Below are 17799 nucleotides of genomic sequence, written 5' to 3'. Positions count from 1 at the left end.
ACACAAACTTGAAAAGTAACAAATGAAATAAGACTGACCGACTACTTAGATAACTAGCCAAGTAAATAATTAACCTACTTAAGTAACTTGCATGCTGACTTACTGCCTTGTTGATTAGCGGAATAGCTGAATACCTGACTGACTAATCAACTAACCAAGTAAATGAATTTTGTACGCAAAGACAAACATTACTTTAACTCCATCCTACACATGTACAATTTTCAAGATCTTTTTTCATATGCAAATAGTGTTCAGAAAAGTAAGTATTGTAATGGACATATCAGACCATTAGACAACCACTGCATAAAAGAAAGGAAAGTTTTAAAAATGGACCTTTCTTTAGTTCTATTCAAGGACACACCCGATATCATGTGACAGCCCCCCATCCCCCTCCCCAAACTCCCCAAAAGAATTTCTTTTCAGCTATTGTATGAATTATACTCTCCACGAAAACAACACATCTCACCTGCACACATTGTCTGGCATATGAGTAGAGGTCAGCATAGCAGTGTCGTTTTGACAAGCGTAGGTAGCATTTTTTCCGAAGCATTCATCAGCCATGATCTTCCTTCTCTCTTCTGTTGAAGAACATTGAGAAGAATTTGCGAAACATTACATAATTATTACCTCTATGTGCAAGTGTGAAGGCATACACATCAAATTGTTATCTTATGGCATGTTATGTCATCATTCAGTATTCTAACATAATTAACCACAAACACTACATTTTCTTCTTACGCTTTGTTTAATTCTATATCATACATATGTATAACATCTAGTAGAATTAAATTTGAATGACAGTCTGCTGTCTGGCTACAACAGAAAGGGGAAAAGGGTAAAAGGGTAAAAGGGTAACTGCAACTTTCTATTACCAGCATTTCCAAAGTGTCAAATTTAGTGTACTGTTCCAACTCACTAAATCTGAATAAAAGTTTGAAGAGAGAACAAGCATAAAAATCATTGCCTGTAGCTACGGCACACAGTCTGAACTTACCATCACACTGTTTGATTTCGTTTGGAAGAATCGTCGTGTTGTACCGAGCCAATGTGCGTGAAAATTTGTCCACTGGGCAATGCAGGTCCAGAGAATAAAGGATGTTATAGACACATTCCGCCCTTTTGGTCAAAGCTCTGAAACGTAAACACACACACACACACACACACAGGTACACACACACACACACACACACACACACACACATGATATGCACTACGTAATCATATTCCAACATCCATGTTTTCGTTTTTTCTTTCGTTTTGTATGTCCATCTCAACAAAGTCCGTGTAAACTGTCTCATAAAAAATAAACATAACTTTCATTACAGGAGTCACAAACCCATTATTTTATCATCACTGAAACGGACAAAGAAAGGTACCCAAAAATCACTGTTTATGCTCTTTATTAAAGACCTATGTTTTACATGAAAATGAAATCACAGCCTCATTATACTGCAACCTGATAATTGGTGCAAAAACAATCAGAGTGTAAACAGGTGATTTTGGCAGATAACGACCCATTTTGATACTACTGTTTGAATAAGCATCCACCTACTAAAGCAATTACAACATCGATGACAATGACGAAACCATGAGAAAAGTAATCATAATTGTTATAAACATCTTCATTCAAACTTCAAGTGTCTGCTATGTTAGCATGCCTCTCTCATTTTCCCGTCATTGCATTTTTACCATCTGCTGGTAGTAGACCACCTGGTGTGAATATCAATTTAAAATCTCAAGTCACAATGTGCACATTCCTGGAGCTTTCATGATATACCTAATGTTTTGAATTTGGGTTTGTCATGCGTGCAAACAAATTAAGAGAGAGAGAGAGAGAGAGAGAGAGAGGGACAGACAGACAGTCAGAGACAGACAGACAGACTGAGACAGAAACAGAGATACAGAGGCAGAGAAAATCAGAAATAGACAGAGACAGATGGTAGGGTGACTCAACCTGCAAGGGGTGTCATAGGAAGGCATGGGCGTTCTGGTGGTGAACCAAGTGTGTGTAGCTGATGATGCAGTCCTGTCACCGTGGGAATGCCAGTAGGTACTTGATGATCCATGTGGCACTCTGCTTGTGGTCCACATTCCTGCTTGGTAGGTACTTGATGAACCATGTGGCACTCTGCTTGTGGTCCACGTTCCTGCTTGGTAGGTACTTGAACCATGTGGCATTCTGCTTGTGGTCCATGTTCCTGCTTGGTAGGTACTTGATGAACCATGTGGCACTCTGCTTGTGGTCCATGTTCCTGGTTGGTAGGTACTTGATGAACCATGTGGCATTCTGCTTGTGGTGGGTGTGCTCCAGTATGGATACCTTGATGTGTGACCTGCAGAATATTGAAGCACCTGTAAAGTTAACATGCTTCTCTCACTCTCCCACAACCGCATTTTTACCACATGCTTGTAGCAGACCACCTGATGTGAATATCCCTGAAATATCCCCAGGTACAGTGTGCAAATATATTCGTGGAGCTTTCACGATATTATTTGTTGTTTTTAGACATAAAATCAGAGTGGAATTCTTTCTACAGAATTTTGTAAAGTACAATTCTGTTGTTGCCGTGGGTTCTTTTATGTGTGCTAAACGCACGCTGCAACCGGGACCTTTGTTTCCCGTCTCATCTGAAAGACCAGCACCCAGACTACAGCTTAAGGTCGAGTGAAGGGGGAGTAAAAATCATGGTCTGTATAAAAAGACAGGGTAGTAGAACCCGTGGACATTCACCTCCTTGCTGGGCGTATTAACATTAGGCCACTGCTTCAGTTAGGAGCAGCAACAGCAGTGGTAACAATAGAAATAAGGTAAAGAATGTCATTTGCTCAATATGTGTTGCCTTGTCTTTTAAATTCACACAAAATATGACAATGACCAGGTGTAATGAGAAACTGACACACTGTGAAAATTATGCTTCTTTTTGAATGATTGGTGCCACAAATATTATTTCACATGATGTTAACTTGTGTGTTGTCTGTCTATCATTGGTGTTCCATACACACACATGTATCACTTAATTGCAGTATCATGATTGTATTACAATACGGTAAGACAATACAATACAATATAGTTCAACACTGTTTCACACAAAACGTCCGGACGGGTCCAGCTCGGCACAACACCACACAATACAACAATAGAGACACCAACTACCCTATATTTAAAACGCTACATTTGGTTTTTGGATTTTAGCTACAGTTCAGTTATCATGGAGGCTGGCCCATGGTTTGATGTCATCATTTTCTGGGTGCTACTAACCAGGGTGCGGTGAGGAAGTGGTACCAGGTATGGGTCCTTTGCAGACGTACTCAGCAATGTACTTCAATGCGTCTGGTGACTCGCAAGGGGGTGTCTTGTTCAGATCAGCAATGAGGTCTATGTCCCTGTCTGCAGACCGGAAATACATGATGACATCGTGATGGAAATCAGTCCAACTTCCAATAAGATGCTATTAAAATGTTATTCTTGCACTGAAAAAAAAAAAGATAATACATCACAGTACCTCTGGAGTGTTTTTGGATATGACACTGGAAGTAAGCAAGCTGTAAAAAATATCTTAGAAGCAGTGTATCATCTGTTGCTGCTGATAACATGATCTTACATTTTCGTGACCTTATTTCATGGGCAGTTCTTGCTTCCCTATTAGCAGTAATGAAACGTGTAAAGCATACTTGAGTGTGACAAGTCATTCTGTCATTCATTGTTCTGTATATTATCAATTTATAACTGAATGTGAAAGTGGAAATCTCACCTTTGCACTGTTCACTGCCATTGTAGCCCATGATCTGATCAGTGAAGACCCAAGTGTCATTTACTGCCATTTCCCTTATTTCCTCTACATCACATTGGCCATAACGCTGAACTTTGGCAATGAAGGCTGCACACTTCAGAGCGTTTATATAATGGCTGAAACAGACATTTGCACACGAATGAATGATGCATATCATTGTGAGCACAATAAGTAAAACAAACATCACCAAGCCCAGTCTCACAAACACAAATGACTAAAATCAATAACTGAAACAACCTTCATCAATATCCAGAAACTAAAAGTAGCAAAACCAAACCCAGTACCTGAAATACATCTTAACAAATCCGAATAACCGAAAGATATTTCCAAGTTCAATAACTGAAATATGTATCATCTAATCCAATACATGGAAGAGGCGATACCAAACCAACAACTTAAACATTCATTACACAACCAAATAACTGAAACAGACATTTCTCAGCCCAAAACCTGAAACAGGAATGACCAAACCCAAGTACTGAAAGAGGTGTTACCGAATGAATAACTGAAACATTTATCACCTGACTTGATAACTGAAATAGATAACTGAAACCCAATATCAAAAACACGCATTACCTGGTAATATCACTGAAACTAAATTAAGAACTACAAAACCAAATCAATTCAAAATGACAGCTCAGCCGGCCTTTGGGCCCTCTTATGTTTGCACCAGGAAGCAATCCTCCACATAAGCACAAGAAGAAATCAAAATATATCCACATGAATTCAACCTCAAGACACGTACTCCTCTCCAACCATTGTTCAGCTGAAGTTGGTTTGGATACACAGCGATGTTTCAGAATTAAACCATAACAGAACTGACAAATGAGACGAAATTAAAACTTTCTAACTTTTGATGCTTTGATGGATCTCTTTATTTGTATGCAAGATGACAGGAAGCGCTAAGCATCACTGTGTTATGTGTATTTATTTCACCAAGAGAAGCAGTAGTGCTTTGCTGTTCAATACAAGGCAGAATACAAGAATAACATCATCTGACTGAGCTGTAGATAAGGTCCCAGATACAGCATCAGCAATAAATTGAAATGCATTCAGTGGGTTTCAAAGAAAGTTGTCCACTCACTGGCATACTGATTCCAGGGTAGGAGCATTCTTTACTTCTCTGATAGAATCAGCACAGTCCTCGTACACCTTCATCCACAGATTATTCCATTTTGGACATTCACCCGGTGGATCACCTCCTGTGTAACAAGGGAAGGTTTGTTAATGATAAATGAGAAACTGAGACATCTTCAACAACCATGTTTAATAAGCAAAGCAATGCATATTTGCAGTGTGTATGCAGATAAAAAGTAATACATATTTTCCATGCGTACACAACAACACTGGAATTTGTAAAGCATATTCAATCTGTAGTTTTTACTTTTGAAGTTTGTGTACAAAAGTATCATAAATTTCATCTTTCAACTTTAATCAGCTCAGGATGTTCATAAAACAGAAAGTTGTATGGCTCATTTGTTGAGTATCATTTCTTGAACACGCTCTTGAAAAAAGTATATCATTTGTACTGATAACAAGACTTCAATTGCTAAAATGGTTAAGATACATGCATTATCCATATATATATAAAGTATAATTATGGTCTGAAATGCTTGTTTAAACCTTTGCCCATTAAAGAATTAGAACATATTTTTTCCATCTGGATCATGTGATTGCCATGAGCACACATGCAAAAGGCCTTGAAAAATGAAATGCGAACAGCACTGAAATCGTGGTACAAACAAATACAATAAAAACTGATTGGCCTTTCTGCACACTGAAGTAAATGACGCTATAAATTCAAGACCTGTTCATGCATAAGCGACATACTTTGTGGTTCTTTCCACACACAGAGACACAGACACACAGACATGCACACACACACAACTAAGATGTGACATACAACAAAACGAAAAAATCAAAAACTTCAGACCTCCCGACTGATCACAGAAGAGGCTCCGACGTATCATGTGATCATTAGTGCCGGGCATGACGTCCACGTGCAAGATCTCCTTCATCGTGATGACGAAGGACAGGTGCTCGGTGAAGGCTCGTCTGGTCTCCCCTTCAGTGCACCCACTTGCCTCACTGATGCACTGAACGAACCGCTCTGCAATACTGGTGGTTCAAACAATACCATCACCTTCGATCTAGTTTCAAATGTAATCACAGATCACAAACAGATCAGTTTATTGCCAAGTAATGAAATACTGGAAATTTGCTGTGTTATGGCCTAAACATGGATATTTTTCTTATTCAGAAATAAAGTAAGTCATTGTTTTCACGTGTTACTGAGATAAACATTTTTTTTTTCCCAAAATATCTTACTCAGGAATTTAGGGAATTACCAATGGCTTAAGCTAAAGCATGAACAAAACTGGAACACTCCTTTGGTCATAAACATGGTTGAGACAAACATATAATAGCATTACTTTGCAAATATTCTTGTGAATTTCAGTGCATATCATTGTAAAAAGAAACGTCGTCAGAATGTATAGTTTCTCAGATGTGAGTACAGATGCTGTTTTCATTATCCTAGTTTGATTTGATTTTGATGTATGCACTTTCTTTTTTTTCATTTACATTGTCCATAAACAGCAACAGAAAAAGTGAAAGAACAACTACAAAAGAGGTAAAAAAAAAACGAAAAGAGAGAAATACATGAATATTGCTGTGCATACCAGGGAAACTTACCTGCAGACTTGATTGGTAGGGATCATTTCTGAAGAAAAGAGGTATCCAATGTACAGACCACAGGTGTTCATTACGTGCTGGTCAGATAGGTTGTAGCACTTGTCTGGGCCGCTTGACAGTTTTCCAATGTACCCTGCAAATGATTCACATCTTCTCTACTAAAATGCAGTCTCCCATCCACCTGCTTGCCATTGACCACTTAGCGTCGTTATCTGCCAAGCACGACATGCCCCATACACTAAGCTCAACACAACTAAAGGAGCGGGAGGGTGAAGGTGGGGGCTAGATCCTGCCACTCGTGTCAGGAATGAGATTTGGTCCTCGTGTTTGGAAAATGCTATGATTGTTCCGACACTTAAACTGGGGAAGGGGGAGGAGCTTTGTAAGTTGACTGTCCGAGAAAGTCATGGGGTATAGACACTGTGGTTAGCTCAAGCCACTCAGTGACAGAGAGAGAGAGAGAGAGAGAGAGAGAGAGAGAGAGAGATGGGAGGAGGAGGGAAGGTGAGGGTCATGCAGGCAGGCAGCAGACAGTCCAATTTATGGCGAAAGAGGAAAGCAAAGAAAACCATCAAAATGATTATGGTCAACTTTGACAGAAAACTATGTGTGGTAATCAGTAAATGTGAATTTTGTGTTCATGTGACGTGTTTGGTATTATCTCCTCTGTGATAGCACTATGCTGCATTCATCAGCTGGATATTTTCTGTAAACAGAAAAGAAATGACTTAATTAAAACAACAACAAAACAACTATGAATCCGAAACGCTGTTTACCCCAAACATGATACACTTCAAATCAAATGAAATATATTCACTTCTTTTGGGAATGGTCTTTAATAGGCCATCATGGAAAAGGGTTTTGAGGGAGCTGACAGTAAAGCTTGTTGCCTTATACCATGCATATCCCACAAACAATATGTTCGATACAAAGGGACATGACAATTACCATCTTAAATCTCCATTCTTTTATTTGCATAATTGAATATACATTGTGGATCACTTCAGTGGGTTGCTCGTTTCTAAAATCATATCAAAATCTCAAGACGTTCCTTACATTTGTCACAACTGTCAGGACAAAGAAGAAGGAGACTTGTCTCTGCAAATTCCATTTTTCCAGTCACTTCTTTGTTACTAATTCTTATGTTGTAAGCGAGCCTTTTGTCAGGCCTCACAGAATAATGCTGAATATCTTATTATTAACTACCTGGATTTACATAACTTCAGGGACAAACACTTTACTGCTGGTTTCATGAAGGCATCATTCAGCAATGTTTCACTTGCTCCTTAAAAAAGTAAATGTATTCAATTTGATTTAAGCACTGTGTTGACTGAAATAAATTTGACATTGACTGTAATGGAAAATGAAGAAAAGGTCTCAGATAACAGAAGGTCTATAGATGTTTAACATCATTACCGGAAATTTGATGTATAGAAACATGCGTCATATTGGCGCAACACAAACTGAACACACTGAATAAGCACATACCAAGACATTGCCTGGATTCCTTGAACATGTCTGATGAAGCAGAGTAGGTCTGGTTTGCCAAAATATGAGATACATTCTGAGAGTCACACTGTACACCCACAGATTTCAGAACTGACAAAACGTGGCTAGTCCTCTTGATGGAAGCTCTGGAAATCAGAACAAAAGACACATGTGTGAGAATAAGTAAGCTAGTATACTCGATATTATAGTGCTAACTGATGAAACATTTTCAAAATAGATAGATAATGAAGAGCGAATTTCGCGTTGGTTAGAGTCTACTGCTTATAGAGTATTGGCGGGTAGAATGATACTGCCAATGTCTGAAAATGCACATATTAGAAATGCTTTCAGGTGTGTAATTCATTTCTCCTTTAATTAATACACAATCACAACTGAATTTTCAAACAAAATTCCAACATCACATCCTACACTCTCCCACCTCCCTGCAAATTTCAGTACTGCTTTTGCACGAGCGTCAATTAATTTCATGACATAAAAACCCATTACCTGATAATAAACAGATAGAGAGAATGCTAGATACATCAAATTCAGTAGCATTTCACGCATCTACTTTTTTCAGCCAGTCCAAACCACACACTTTCATTCTTTAGAAACGGTCATTAAAAAAACAAAACAAAAACAAAAACAAACAAACAAACAAAAAAAAAAATCTGTATGAAATTCTGACAGGATCCCTTAATTTTTCTTGAACAAAAATGTGTCAAATCAGAAGCAAATTCATGTTGATTTCTTTGGTGTCAACTCACGTGCAGGGGTTAGGAGGATAGTCAGCCTGCCATTGGGTATGACCTCCAGAGGAGGGGGTCCAGTAAGGTGTAGGCATAGTGGTAGGACGGGAGGACGAGAACCACCAAGGGGGTGTAGATTTGGTGGTGTGAGGGGGGGAGGAGGACCACCAGTAGGGTGTAGATTTGGTGGTGTGAGGGGGGGAGGAGGACCACCAGTAGGGTGTAGATTTGGTGGTAGGATGGGGGGAGGAGGACCACCAATAGGGTGTAGATTTGGTGGTAGGATGGGGGGAGGAGGACCACCAATAGGGTGTAGATTTGGTGGTGTGAGGGGGGGAGGAGGACCACCAATAGGGTGTAGATTTGGTGGTAGGATGGGGGGAGGAGGACCACCAGTAGGGTGTAGATTTGGTGGTAGGATGGGGGGAGGAGGACCACCAATAGGGTGTAGATTTGGTGGTAGGATGGGAGGAGGAGGACCACCAATAGGGTGTAGATTTGGTGGTAGGATGGGGGGAGGAGGACCACCAGTAGGGTGTAGATTTGGTGGTGTGAGGGGGGGAGAAGGAAGTCCAAGAAGGTGGAGACGAGGTGGCGTGGCCCATGGGAACATACTGGGCGATGAAGACAAGGGTTTCTGAATTATTACACATCGCAGCGCTGCCCAGTTCCACTGGGAATTTGAAACCGGACTCTGTAACCATCACATTTACAGAATGAGCAAAATTCATGCTGCTGCTGACTGACAATGACACAGATGACGTGTATTAATAAGAATGTAGCCTATGTCTTTAAGTCAACGGCAGACATTAAATAAAATGCAGCCATGCATCCTCAATCTTTTTCTTTTTTCTCTCTCTTTCTCTCCCCCTCTCTTTTACAAAAAAAACAAATGTTTCCTCTCATTAGCTCCAATACATTCAACACCTACCACACTCACGTAATTCTTCGCATTGTCTTCAAGTTTTACCTTTTTCTTTTTGGCTCTTGATTTCTTTGGTTTGATATGAATAAGATGCTTCACCAGGAATCAAGATACATTTCTGTTCTTATTTCTCTCTTAAGACATTCAAGAACATTAAGAAAAATATAGCTGAAAGCAAACTTTTCAGACCAAGCCCAAGGATTGCAAAATACTGTTTGTAATATATGCGATTTAAGTCACAGGCTTGCCACAACCTGAATCATTAGCTAGGCAGAAGGAACTATTCTTCTATGAGGACAGAGAAGCTGGTAGATGAACAGCACGTCACCGAGATTGAACAGACAGGAAGACAAGATACCACAGTTGTTAGTGCAGAAATAAAAAAGTCCAAATTTCAGTCTCACCTGGGCAGATGCGTCGCACGTCTATTCCTTTCGCCTGCTGATGTACAAAACTCTGATCCTGATGTGTCCTTCGGTGGATCTGACTCACACTGCAGCTTCGGTTCTGGGTGTGCATAATCAGTGCTGCACACTTGATCGTGTTGGAGTAGTGTCTGAAGATATAAATCATCGTTACAGTTTGGTTAGTTATTTTGTACAGAAGACTATATACTCCTTGACACTATCTGATTGCCCCCCTCCACTCTCAATAGAAGACAGGCTTACTAAACACTGGCATAGCAATGAAACCTTACCCTTGTCTAATCGTGATAATGATAATTACAATTGTACTTTCATAACAATGTGGAGATATCAAATGAATGCACTTGTATACCAGCCATTCACATGCACACATAACGCCAACTAAGAGGAGTAAAATAAAAGGAAAGAGAGAAAAACACCTTACTACACATAAATAGGCGAAAAAAGCTGTAGGCTGGAATGGGGGGAAACTGCTGTGGAAAGAGGTGGACTCTTTGGCCATACTTGAATGAGCTGAGTGTAGGGATTTGATGAAGTGAAAGAGGGGACACGATCCAAGTATTTGGGCCAGAGACATAGACAACTACAGAGGGACAGCTGACTGTGAACTGTTTGAAACTGGGAATGTAGGATCAAGTGTTAATCTAAAGCTGGCTGCAGACAGACAGGTTTAAATGGGCATGTGAGATTAGGAGAGAGAGAGAGAGAGAGAGAGAGAGAGAGAGAGAGAGAGAGAGAGAGAGAGAGAGAGAGAGAAGGTGAAGGGGAGGGGTAATGGTGTAGGAGTGAGAGAGAACTTGATATGGGCTTATCTGTCACACTCACAGGCAAGCTTCCTGCTCACTGTCAGCTTTCATCAGCTGGCTGTAGGACATTGAGCAATTCCGGGACATCACTTTCTGCACTTCTTGCCAGGTAGGGCACCCACCTGCACACCAGACATGGTACTTGTATAACTTCATTTATATCAAGTTACTGTATTTGTAACAGCAGGAAAAAACACGCTGACCATGCCGTTCCGATGCATGAAACAACAAAGAAAGCAAAGCATGCCACAGACACAGGACTTCTTTCATGTCATGTGGCCTCTTTCCTGATTACCAAGTGCAGAATGCTGAACATAAACCATGGCCTTGTTCATCACATTATTACATAATGAGGATGTTGGATGCTGGGTGAATGACTGGAGCAGCTCACAGCTCACAGCGTTCCAGGCATTACCATCAAGGCATCTTTTGGTTGTCTGAAAGTGTTGGTTTCTACGGCCAACAGCCTCGTGTGTTCTTCATATTATGATACGCAAGTTACAGTGCCATACAACTGAAAACCAATAAACTACAAAAAATAGTTCAGAATGCAAACGTTTATCACCGACAAGAGATCTAAAGCACTCTGAAAGCAACTAAAAATTTTCAAAGATAAATATCTTACATTAACATTTGACTAACAGAGGTTAGGTATTGTGGAAAAAGTAGAAGTGGGTTGATTCACCACACTGATACAGAGCAAGTGATGCCATGATTGTTAAGTGAGTCTGATGGTTGACAAAGGGCGATGTCGATATTGCAAGCAGTGTCTGGCCAATGATTTATTCCACTCAATGTTCGACCCTGACCTTGGAGCTGAAACTGAAACTGAATCTGAAACAGACTTCAGAGTAATGTGCATCATCAATGGTCAAACTTATGAAAGCTTTATCACTCAATGCTTGAGGAAATTGTATTGTATTGTATTGTATTGTATTGTATTTCTCTATTTTGTCACAACAGATTTCTCTGTGTGAAATTCGGGCTGTTCTCCCCAGGGAGATCACGTCACTACATTGAGAGTACCACCCATTTTCTTAATCATTTTTCCTGCCTGCAGTTTTTTGACTCACTTGTGTAAACAAAGTGTGTGTCTGTGTGTCTGTGGTAAACTTTAACATTGTCATTTTCTCTGCAAATACTTTGTCAGTTGACACCAAATTTGGCATAAAAATAGGAAAAATTCAGTTCTTTCCAGTCATCTTGTTTAAAACAATATTGCACCTCTGGGATGGGCACATAAAAATAAAAAAGAAGCCAAATTATATGCAAACTGGATTTACTGTTATATTTATATTTTTTTCATTCTCTAAACTTGGCATTTTGATCTGATATTCTGACACAACAACAAGAGCAGTCATTTTTATCATTTTTTGTTCAAACAGGATCTTCTTTTGCTAAGCATGGAAGTTATATTTATTTTGCAAACGTTTTGGTCTAGATAGTAAAAAAGGGAAATTAATCTGTAATTAATGCTAGGGGGCTTAATTTGCTTTAAACTGATCTTTCTCATCTTAAACAGTACATTTTGAAATTATACTCAATACATAAAAAGCTATGTGTTTTACTCTCAGTGTACAGGGCTTTCACTATGTTCATTCGCCCAAGTAGTCTTTTTCGGAAAATACTAAAATCAATACGATGAGTGGACGTTATAGATCTATTGGCTGAGCCCTGAAGGTCATGGCAAAAATCAATTGCGTACACATATTTATACATATTCAAAGCGCGTGCTCATATTCTTTGCGAACGCGAACGATGCCATTTTGTTTCAAGTTGTTGACCTGCCCGTTCAATCCTATATTCAATCGACAATACACGATAACATGTGATGGAAAGTTGGAGAAGGACAGCATTAAGTATTTATTCAGAGAAAGATTTGTGAACGCCTCATCACTTACTGGATTATGCCCCAAACTGCCATAACAATATCCACAGAATCAGTCGGAATTCATAGTTAAAAAGAATAAACCATGAGAGTTAATACCCTTGAATTGATGAAACGTAAAAATTTCAAGTCTTGACTTTTCTCAAAATGAAGTCCTTTTCACTTCATACAACGTTTAGAAGTACTTGTACTTGGCTCTACATGTTATTAGTTTAACAAAATACTCAATTTTCATATCAACTTGAAAACTAAAAAAACTAGAATGAACATAAAAGAGAAATTGAATCGACCGTGTCAACCGGGTGTAACTAAACTTGCACATCTATCTAGATCCAGAGAAAACGGCTAAATGTTGCAGTGTGATTGCGGCGATAGCCACGTCTCCTTTACCGTGGACTTAAAAGAATTTTTAACTGCCCTTAAAGATTTTTTGAATGCCCAAGATACACCAGATTAATATGATTTAAACAGCTTTTTCACTGCGAATACCGCAATCGATTTATCGCCCTTTAAAAAAAGCATGTTTAAATGTTATATTTTTTAACGTCAGCTAAGCAGCCTCGGTAGTGTAATGGGTAAGGCAGTTTCTTCTCACCCAAACATGCTGGGTTCGAATCTGCCGGTAGGACTTTTTTCTTCTTTTTTCATTTTCTTTTAACCCAAAGCTTTATAATAACAAATACAGAACACATTTTAACGATTAGACTTTTTTTTTTTAAAGTGTATCACAAGTGAGACTTAAAGGCCTTGCCTCTCTTGTTTAAATTTGTTTTTTTCCAATGGAAGTGGTTTTTGCTACAGAATTTTGCCAGGGACAACCCCTTTGTTACCATGGGTTCTTTACGTGAGCTAAGTGCATGCTGCACACAGGACCTCGTTTTATCGTCTCATCCGAATGATCATCAGAATGAAACCTCATAACCAATATCATCACATGAATCCACAACAGTGGCTGATTAATTAACGATAATATGGGGAGATGTCATGCCTTGAAACTTGGACGAATCTAACTTAGGTTTTGAAGACCATATAAGCTTAATGGGAGGTCAATATGCATGCACAGGAATTTTCCAACCACTTTCCTTGAGATTAGGTCATGTAAGGTTTATGAGACAGATACCGACACACATGCTCACACAATTAAATCCTCTATGAATTGACTATAAATAACGTTATAAAACATAACAGGTTGGCTGATTGCTTAATGCATCTGTAGTCTGCTAAAAAAACAACAAAAAAAACAAACAAACAAAAAACAAAAAAAACAAAAAACAAAAAAGAATATTTCAGTAATGCCAGTACATTTATATGATGAAAATAAGATATAAACAAATTGCCTATACACTGCATGTATGAGTCACTCACTGGCAGGGCACTTGAGCACTTTCTCAATCAGAGGGATATTGGAGATGTTATCGCTGTGTCGCAAGGTGTAGATCAGCTGAAGGTAGCGGCGCCAGACGGCATTCACGGCAGACAGGGGGCATCTGTCCTGGTCCAGCTTGCTGGACACACACTCCATGGCACTGTCGTACCACCAGCTGTATACAGAAAGAAAGATGTTGATTTCTTGTCTTTAAGTGATTTTAGACACATTTGCTCCCATCTCCCGAAACTCCATAACAAATGTACACTTATATTGAAAACTTCATACATACACATCCATACACACACAATCACATGCACAATGGCAAATCCACACATACAAGTTCATTTATAAATAGTTCTTTTTCCGTTCTTTTCGTTATCTTAATTATACATAATATAATCACTTGATAAATCTGAAGAGTTCAGAACAATGCTGAAAGTCTTATTTTCAGGTCTTCAAATTTGAAAATGTTAATCCTCTCTCCCACTCTCCTCACAGGCTACCAGTTTCCAAACAGAATTGAATACAAGCTTCCTGTTCTGACGTTTCCTGCCCTCTCAAGCTCTGGTCCTCGCTACCTCTCTGACCTCCTTGGAGTGCACATTCCAACTCGTCACCTTCGTTCTATTTCGGATACCAGTCTACTGAAAATCTCTGTTGTGAAGAAGAAGCAACAGGGTCAGAGATCTTTCTCTTTCAGGTACCCTCATTGAGGAACCAACTGCCAGAACATTTGCGACATTCTGTCTCGCTGAAATCTTTTAAGCCCGCTCTGAAAACACATCTTTTCCAACAACGGCATCCTTTCAGTGCTGTTCTTGGCTTATTGTGGGGAAGCTGTTTACTTCAGGAAGCTGGGGTGAGGGAGGGGGTGTATTGAGAAAGGAGGTGGGGAGTGGGGGACAAATGTAAAGTGCTTTGAGCAGTATTTCTGGAGAAACGTGCTATATAAATGCCAATTATTGTAACTATTATTATTATCATTATCATTATTATTATTATCATCTTCATCATATAAACATAAACTTGAAAAGTAATGAATGAAATAAGACTGACTGACTACTTAGATAATTAGCCAAGTAAGTAATTAACCTACTTAAGTAACTTACATGCTGACTGGCTTACTGCCTTGTTGAATAGTGGATAAGCTGAATACCTGACTGACTAATTAACCCACCAAGTAAATGAATTTTGTACGCAAATACAAACATTACTTTAACTCCACCCTACACATGTAAAATTTTCAAGATCTTGTTTCATAGGCGAATAGTGTTCAGAAAAGTAAGTATTGTAATGGATATATCAGACTATGTAGACAACCACTGCATAAAAGAAAGGAAAGTTTTGAAAATGGACCTTTCTTTGGTTCTATTCAAGGGCACACCTGATATCATGTGATAGCCCCCACCCTCCATCCCTCCCCCCCCCCGCCGCCCCCCCCCTCCACAAACCAGCCAAAAGAAATTCTTTTCAGCTATTGTATGAATTATACTCTCCACGAAAACAACACATCTCACCTGCACACATTGTCTGGCATATGAGTAGAGGTCAGCATAGCAGTGTCGTTTTGACAAGCGTAGGTAGCATTTTTTCCGAAGCATTCATCAGCCATGATCTTCCTTCTCTCTTCTGTTGAAGAACATTGAGAAGAATTTGCGAAACATTACATAATTAGTACCTCTATGTGCAAGTGTGAAGGCATACACATCAAATTGTTATCTTATGGCATGTTATGTCATCATTCAGTATTCTAACATAATTAACCACAAACACTACATTTTCTTCTTATGCTTTGCTTTAATTCTATATCATACATATGTATAACATCTAGTAGAATTAAATTTGAATGACAGTCTGCTGTCTGGCTACAACAGAAAGGGAAAAACGGTAAAAGGGTAACTCCAACTTTCTATTACCAGCATTTCCAAAGTGTCAAATTTAGTGTACTGTTCCAACTCACTAAATCTGAATAAAAGTTTGAAGAGAGAACAAGCATAAAAATCATTGCCTGTAGCTACGACACACAGTCTGAACTTACCATCACACTGTTTGATTTCGTTTGGAAGAATCGTCGTGTTGTACCGAGCCAATGTGCGTGAAAATTTGTCCACTGGGCAATGCAAGTCCAGAGAATAAAGGGTGTTATAGACACATTCCGCCCTTTCGGTCAAAGCTCTGAAACGGAAACACACACACACACACACGCACACGCACACGCACACACACATGATATACACTACGTAATCATGTATCATATTCCAACATCCATGTTTTCGTTTTTTCTTTCGTTTTGTATGTCCATCTCAACAAAGTCCGTGTAAATCGTCTCATGAAAATAAACATAACTTTCATTACAGGAGTCACAAACCCATTATTTTATCATCACTGAAACGGACAAAGAAAGGTACCCAAAAATCACTGTTTATGCTCTTTATTAAAGACATACGTTTTACATGAAAATGAAATCACAGCCTCATTATACTGCAACCTGCTAATTAATGCAAAAACAATCAGAGTGTAAACAGGTGATTTTGGCAGATAACGACCCATTTTGATACTACTGTTTGAATAAGTATACACCTACTAAAGCAATTACAACATCGACGACGATGATGAAACCATGAGAAAAGTAATCATAATTGTTATAAACATCTTCATTCAAACTTCAAGTGTCTGCTACGTTAGCATGCCTCTCTCATTTTCCCGTCATTGCATTTTTACCATCTGCTGGTAGTAGACCACCTGGTGTGAATATCACTTTAAATTTCAAGTCACAATGTGCACATTCCTGGAGCTTTCATGATATACCTAAGTTTTTGAATTTGGGTTTGTCACGCGTGCAAACAAATTAAGAGAGAGAGAGAGGGAGAGAGAGACAGACAGACAGACAGAGACAGACAGACAGACATACAGAGACAGACAGACAGAGACAGAAACAGAGATACAGAGACAGAGAAAATCAGAAACAGACAGAGACAGATGGTAGGGTGACTCAACCTGCAAGGGGTGCCATAGGAAGGCATGGGCGTTCTGGTGGTGAACCAAGTGTGTGTAGCTGATGATGCAGTCCTGTCACCGTGGGAATGCCGATAGGTACTTGATGGACCATGTGGCAATCTGCTTGTGGTCCACATTCCCTCTTGGTAGGTACTTGATGAACCATGTGGCATTCTGCTTGTGGTCCATGTTCCTGGTTGGTAGGTACTTGATGAACCATGTGGCATTCTGCTTGTGGTCCATGTTCCTGCTTGGTAGGTACTTGATGAACCATGTGGCATTCTGCTTGTGGTCCACGTTCCTAGTTGGTAGGTACTTGATGAACCATGTGGCATTCTACTTGTGGTGGGTGTGGTCCAGTATGGATATCTTGATGTGTGCCCTGCAGAATATTGAAGCATCTGTTAAGTAAAAATTCTTCTGTCACTCACAAGTTAATGCATTTGTCCCACATGGTGGTAGTAGACCGAGTGATGTGAACACCCCTTAAAATCTCAAGGCACAGTGTAAAAATCAACATCAGAACAAAGCCCTTTGGTCAGCATTCTTTCTCTTTTCATTGCCCCACTGTTCCAATCAGGGACACCTGTTCTTCCACATTATTCAAGTCTTCCATGAAAACACACTTCTTCAAACTCATGTACAACACCATTTCGCCATTCCGTTG

At 39.4% G+C, this 17799-nt stretch overlaps 1 protein-coding gene across 4 annotated transcripts in view; it reads right to left on the bottom strand.

The window, feature by feature from the left end:
• LOC143300741 (uncharacterized) overlaps positions 1-17799 on the bottom strand; it is a 105167-nt gene that overhangs the window by 42347 nt on the left and 45021 nt on the right. For 3 of the 4 annotated variants that reach the window (XM_076614638.1, XM_076614657.1, XM_076614648.1), the window contains 16 exons: positions 17133-17514; positions 16174-16310; positions 15653-15764; positions 14132-14307; positions 10898-11000; positions 10052-10203; positions 8741-9416; positions 7974-8119; positions 6486-6618; positions 5725-5909; positions 4876-4993; positions 3753-3907; positions 3260-3388; positions 1955-2333; positions 995-1131; positions 467-578 (listed from right to left, as the gene is read on the bottom strand). In XM_076614638.1, coding sequence (XP_076470753.1) covers positions 467-578; positions 995-1131; positions 1955-2333; positions 3260-3388; positions 3753-3907; positions 4876-4993; positions 5725-5909; positions 6486-6618; positions 7974-8119; positions 8741-9416; positions 10052-10203; positions 10898-11000; positions 14132-14307; positions 15653-15764; positions 16174-16310; positions 17133-17514 — 3232 coding nt within the window. The remainder of the gene's footprint in view (positions 1-466; positions 579-994; positions 1132-1954; positions 2334-3259; positions 3389-3752; positions 3908-4875; positions 4994-5724; positions 5910-6485; positions 6619-7973; positions 8120-8740; positions 9417-10051; positions 10204-10897; positions 11001-14131; positions 14308-15652; positions 15765-16173; positions 16311-17132; positions 17515-17799) is intronic. The other variant, XM_076614666.1, reaches the window with a different exon arrangement.

Source organism: Babylonia areolata, chromosome 2 (genome assembly GCF_041734735.1).
Source record: "Babylonia areolata isolate BAREFJ2019XMU chromosome 2, ASM4173473v1, whole genome shotgun sequence".
NCBI lineage: Eukaryota > Metazoa > Mollusca > Gastropoda > Neogastropoda > Buccinidae > Babylonia > Babylonia areolata.
Note: the sequence above shows the minus strand (reverse complement) of the source record. Positions and strands in the feature narration are given on the sequence as shown.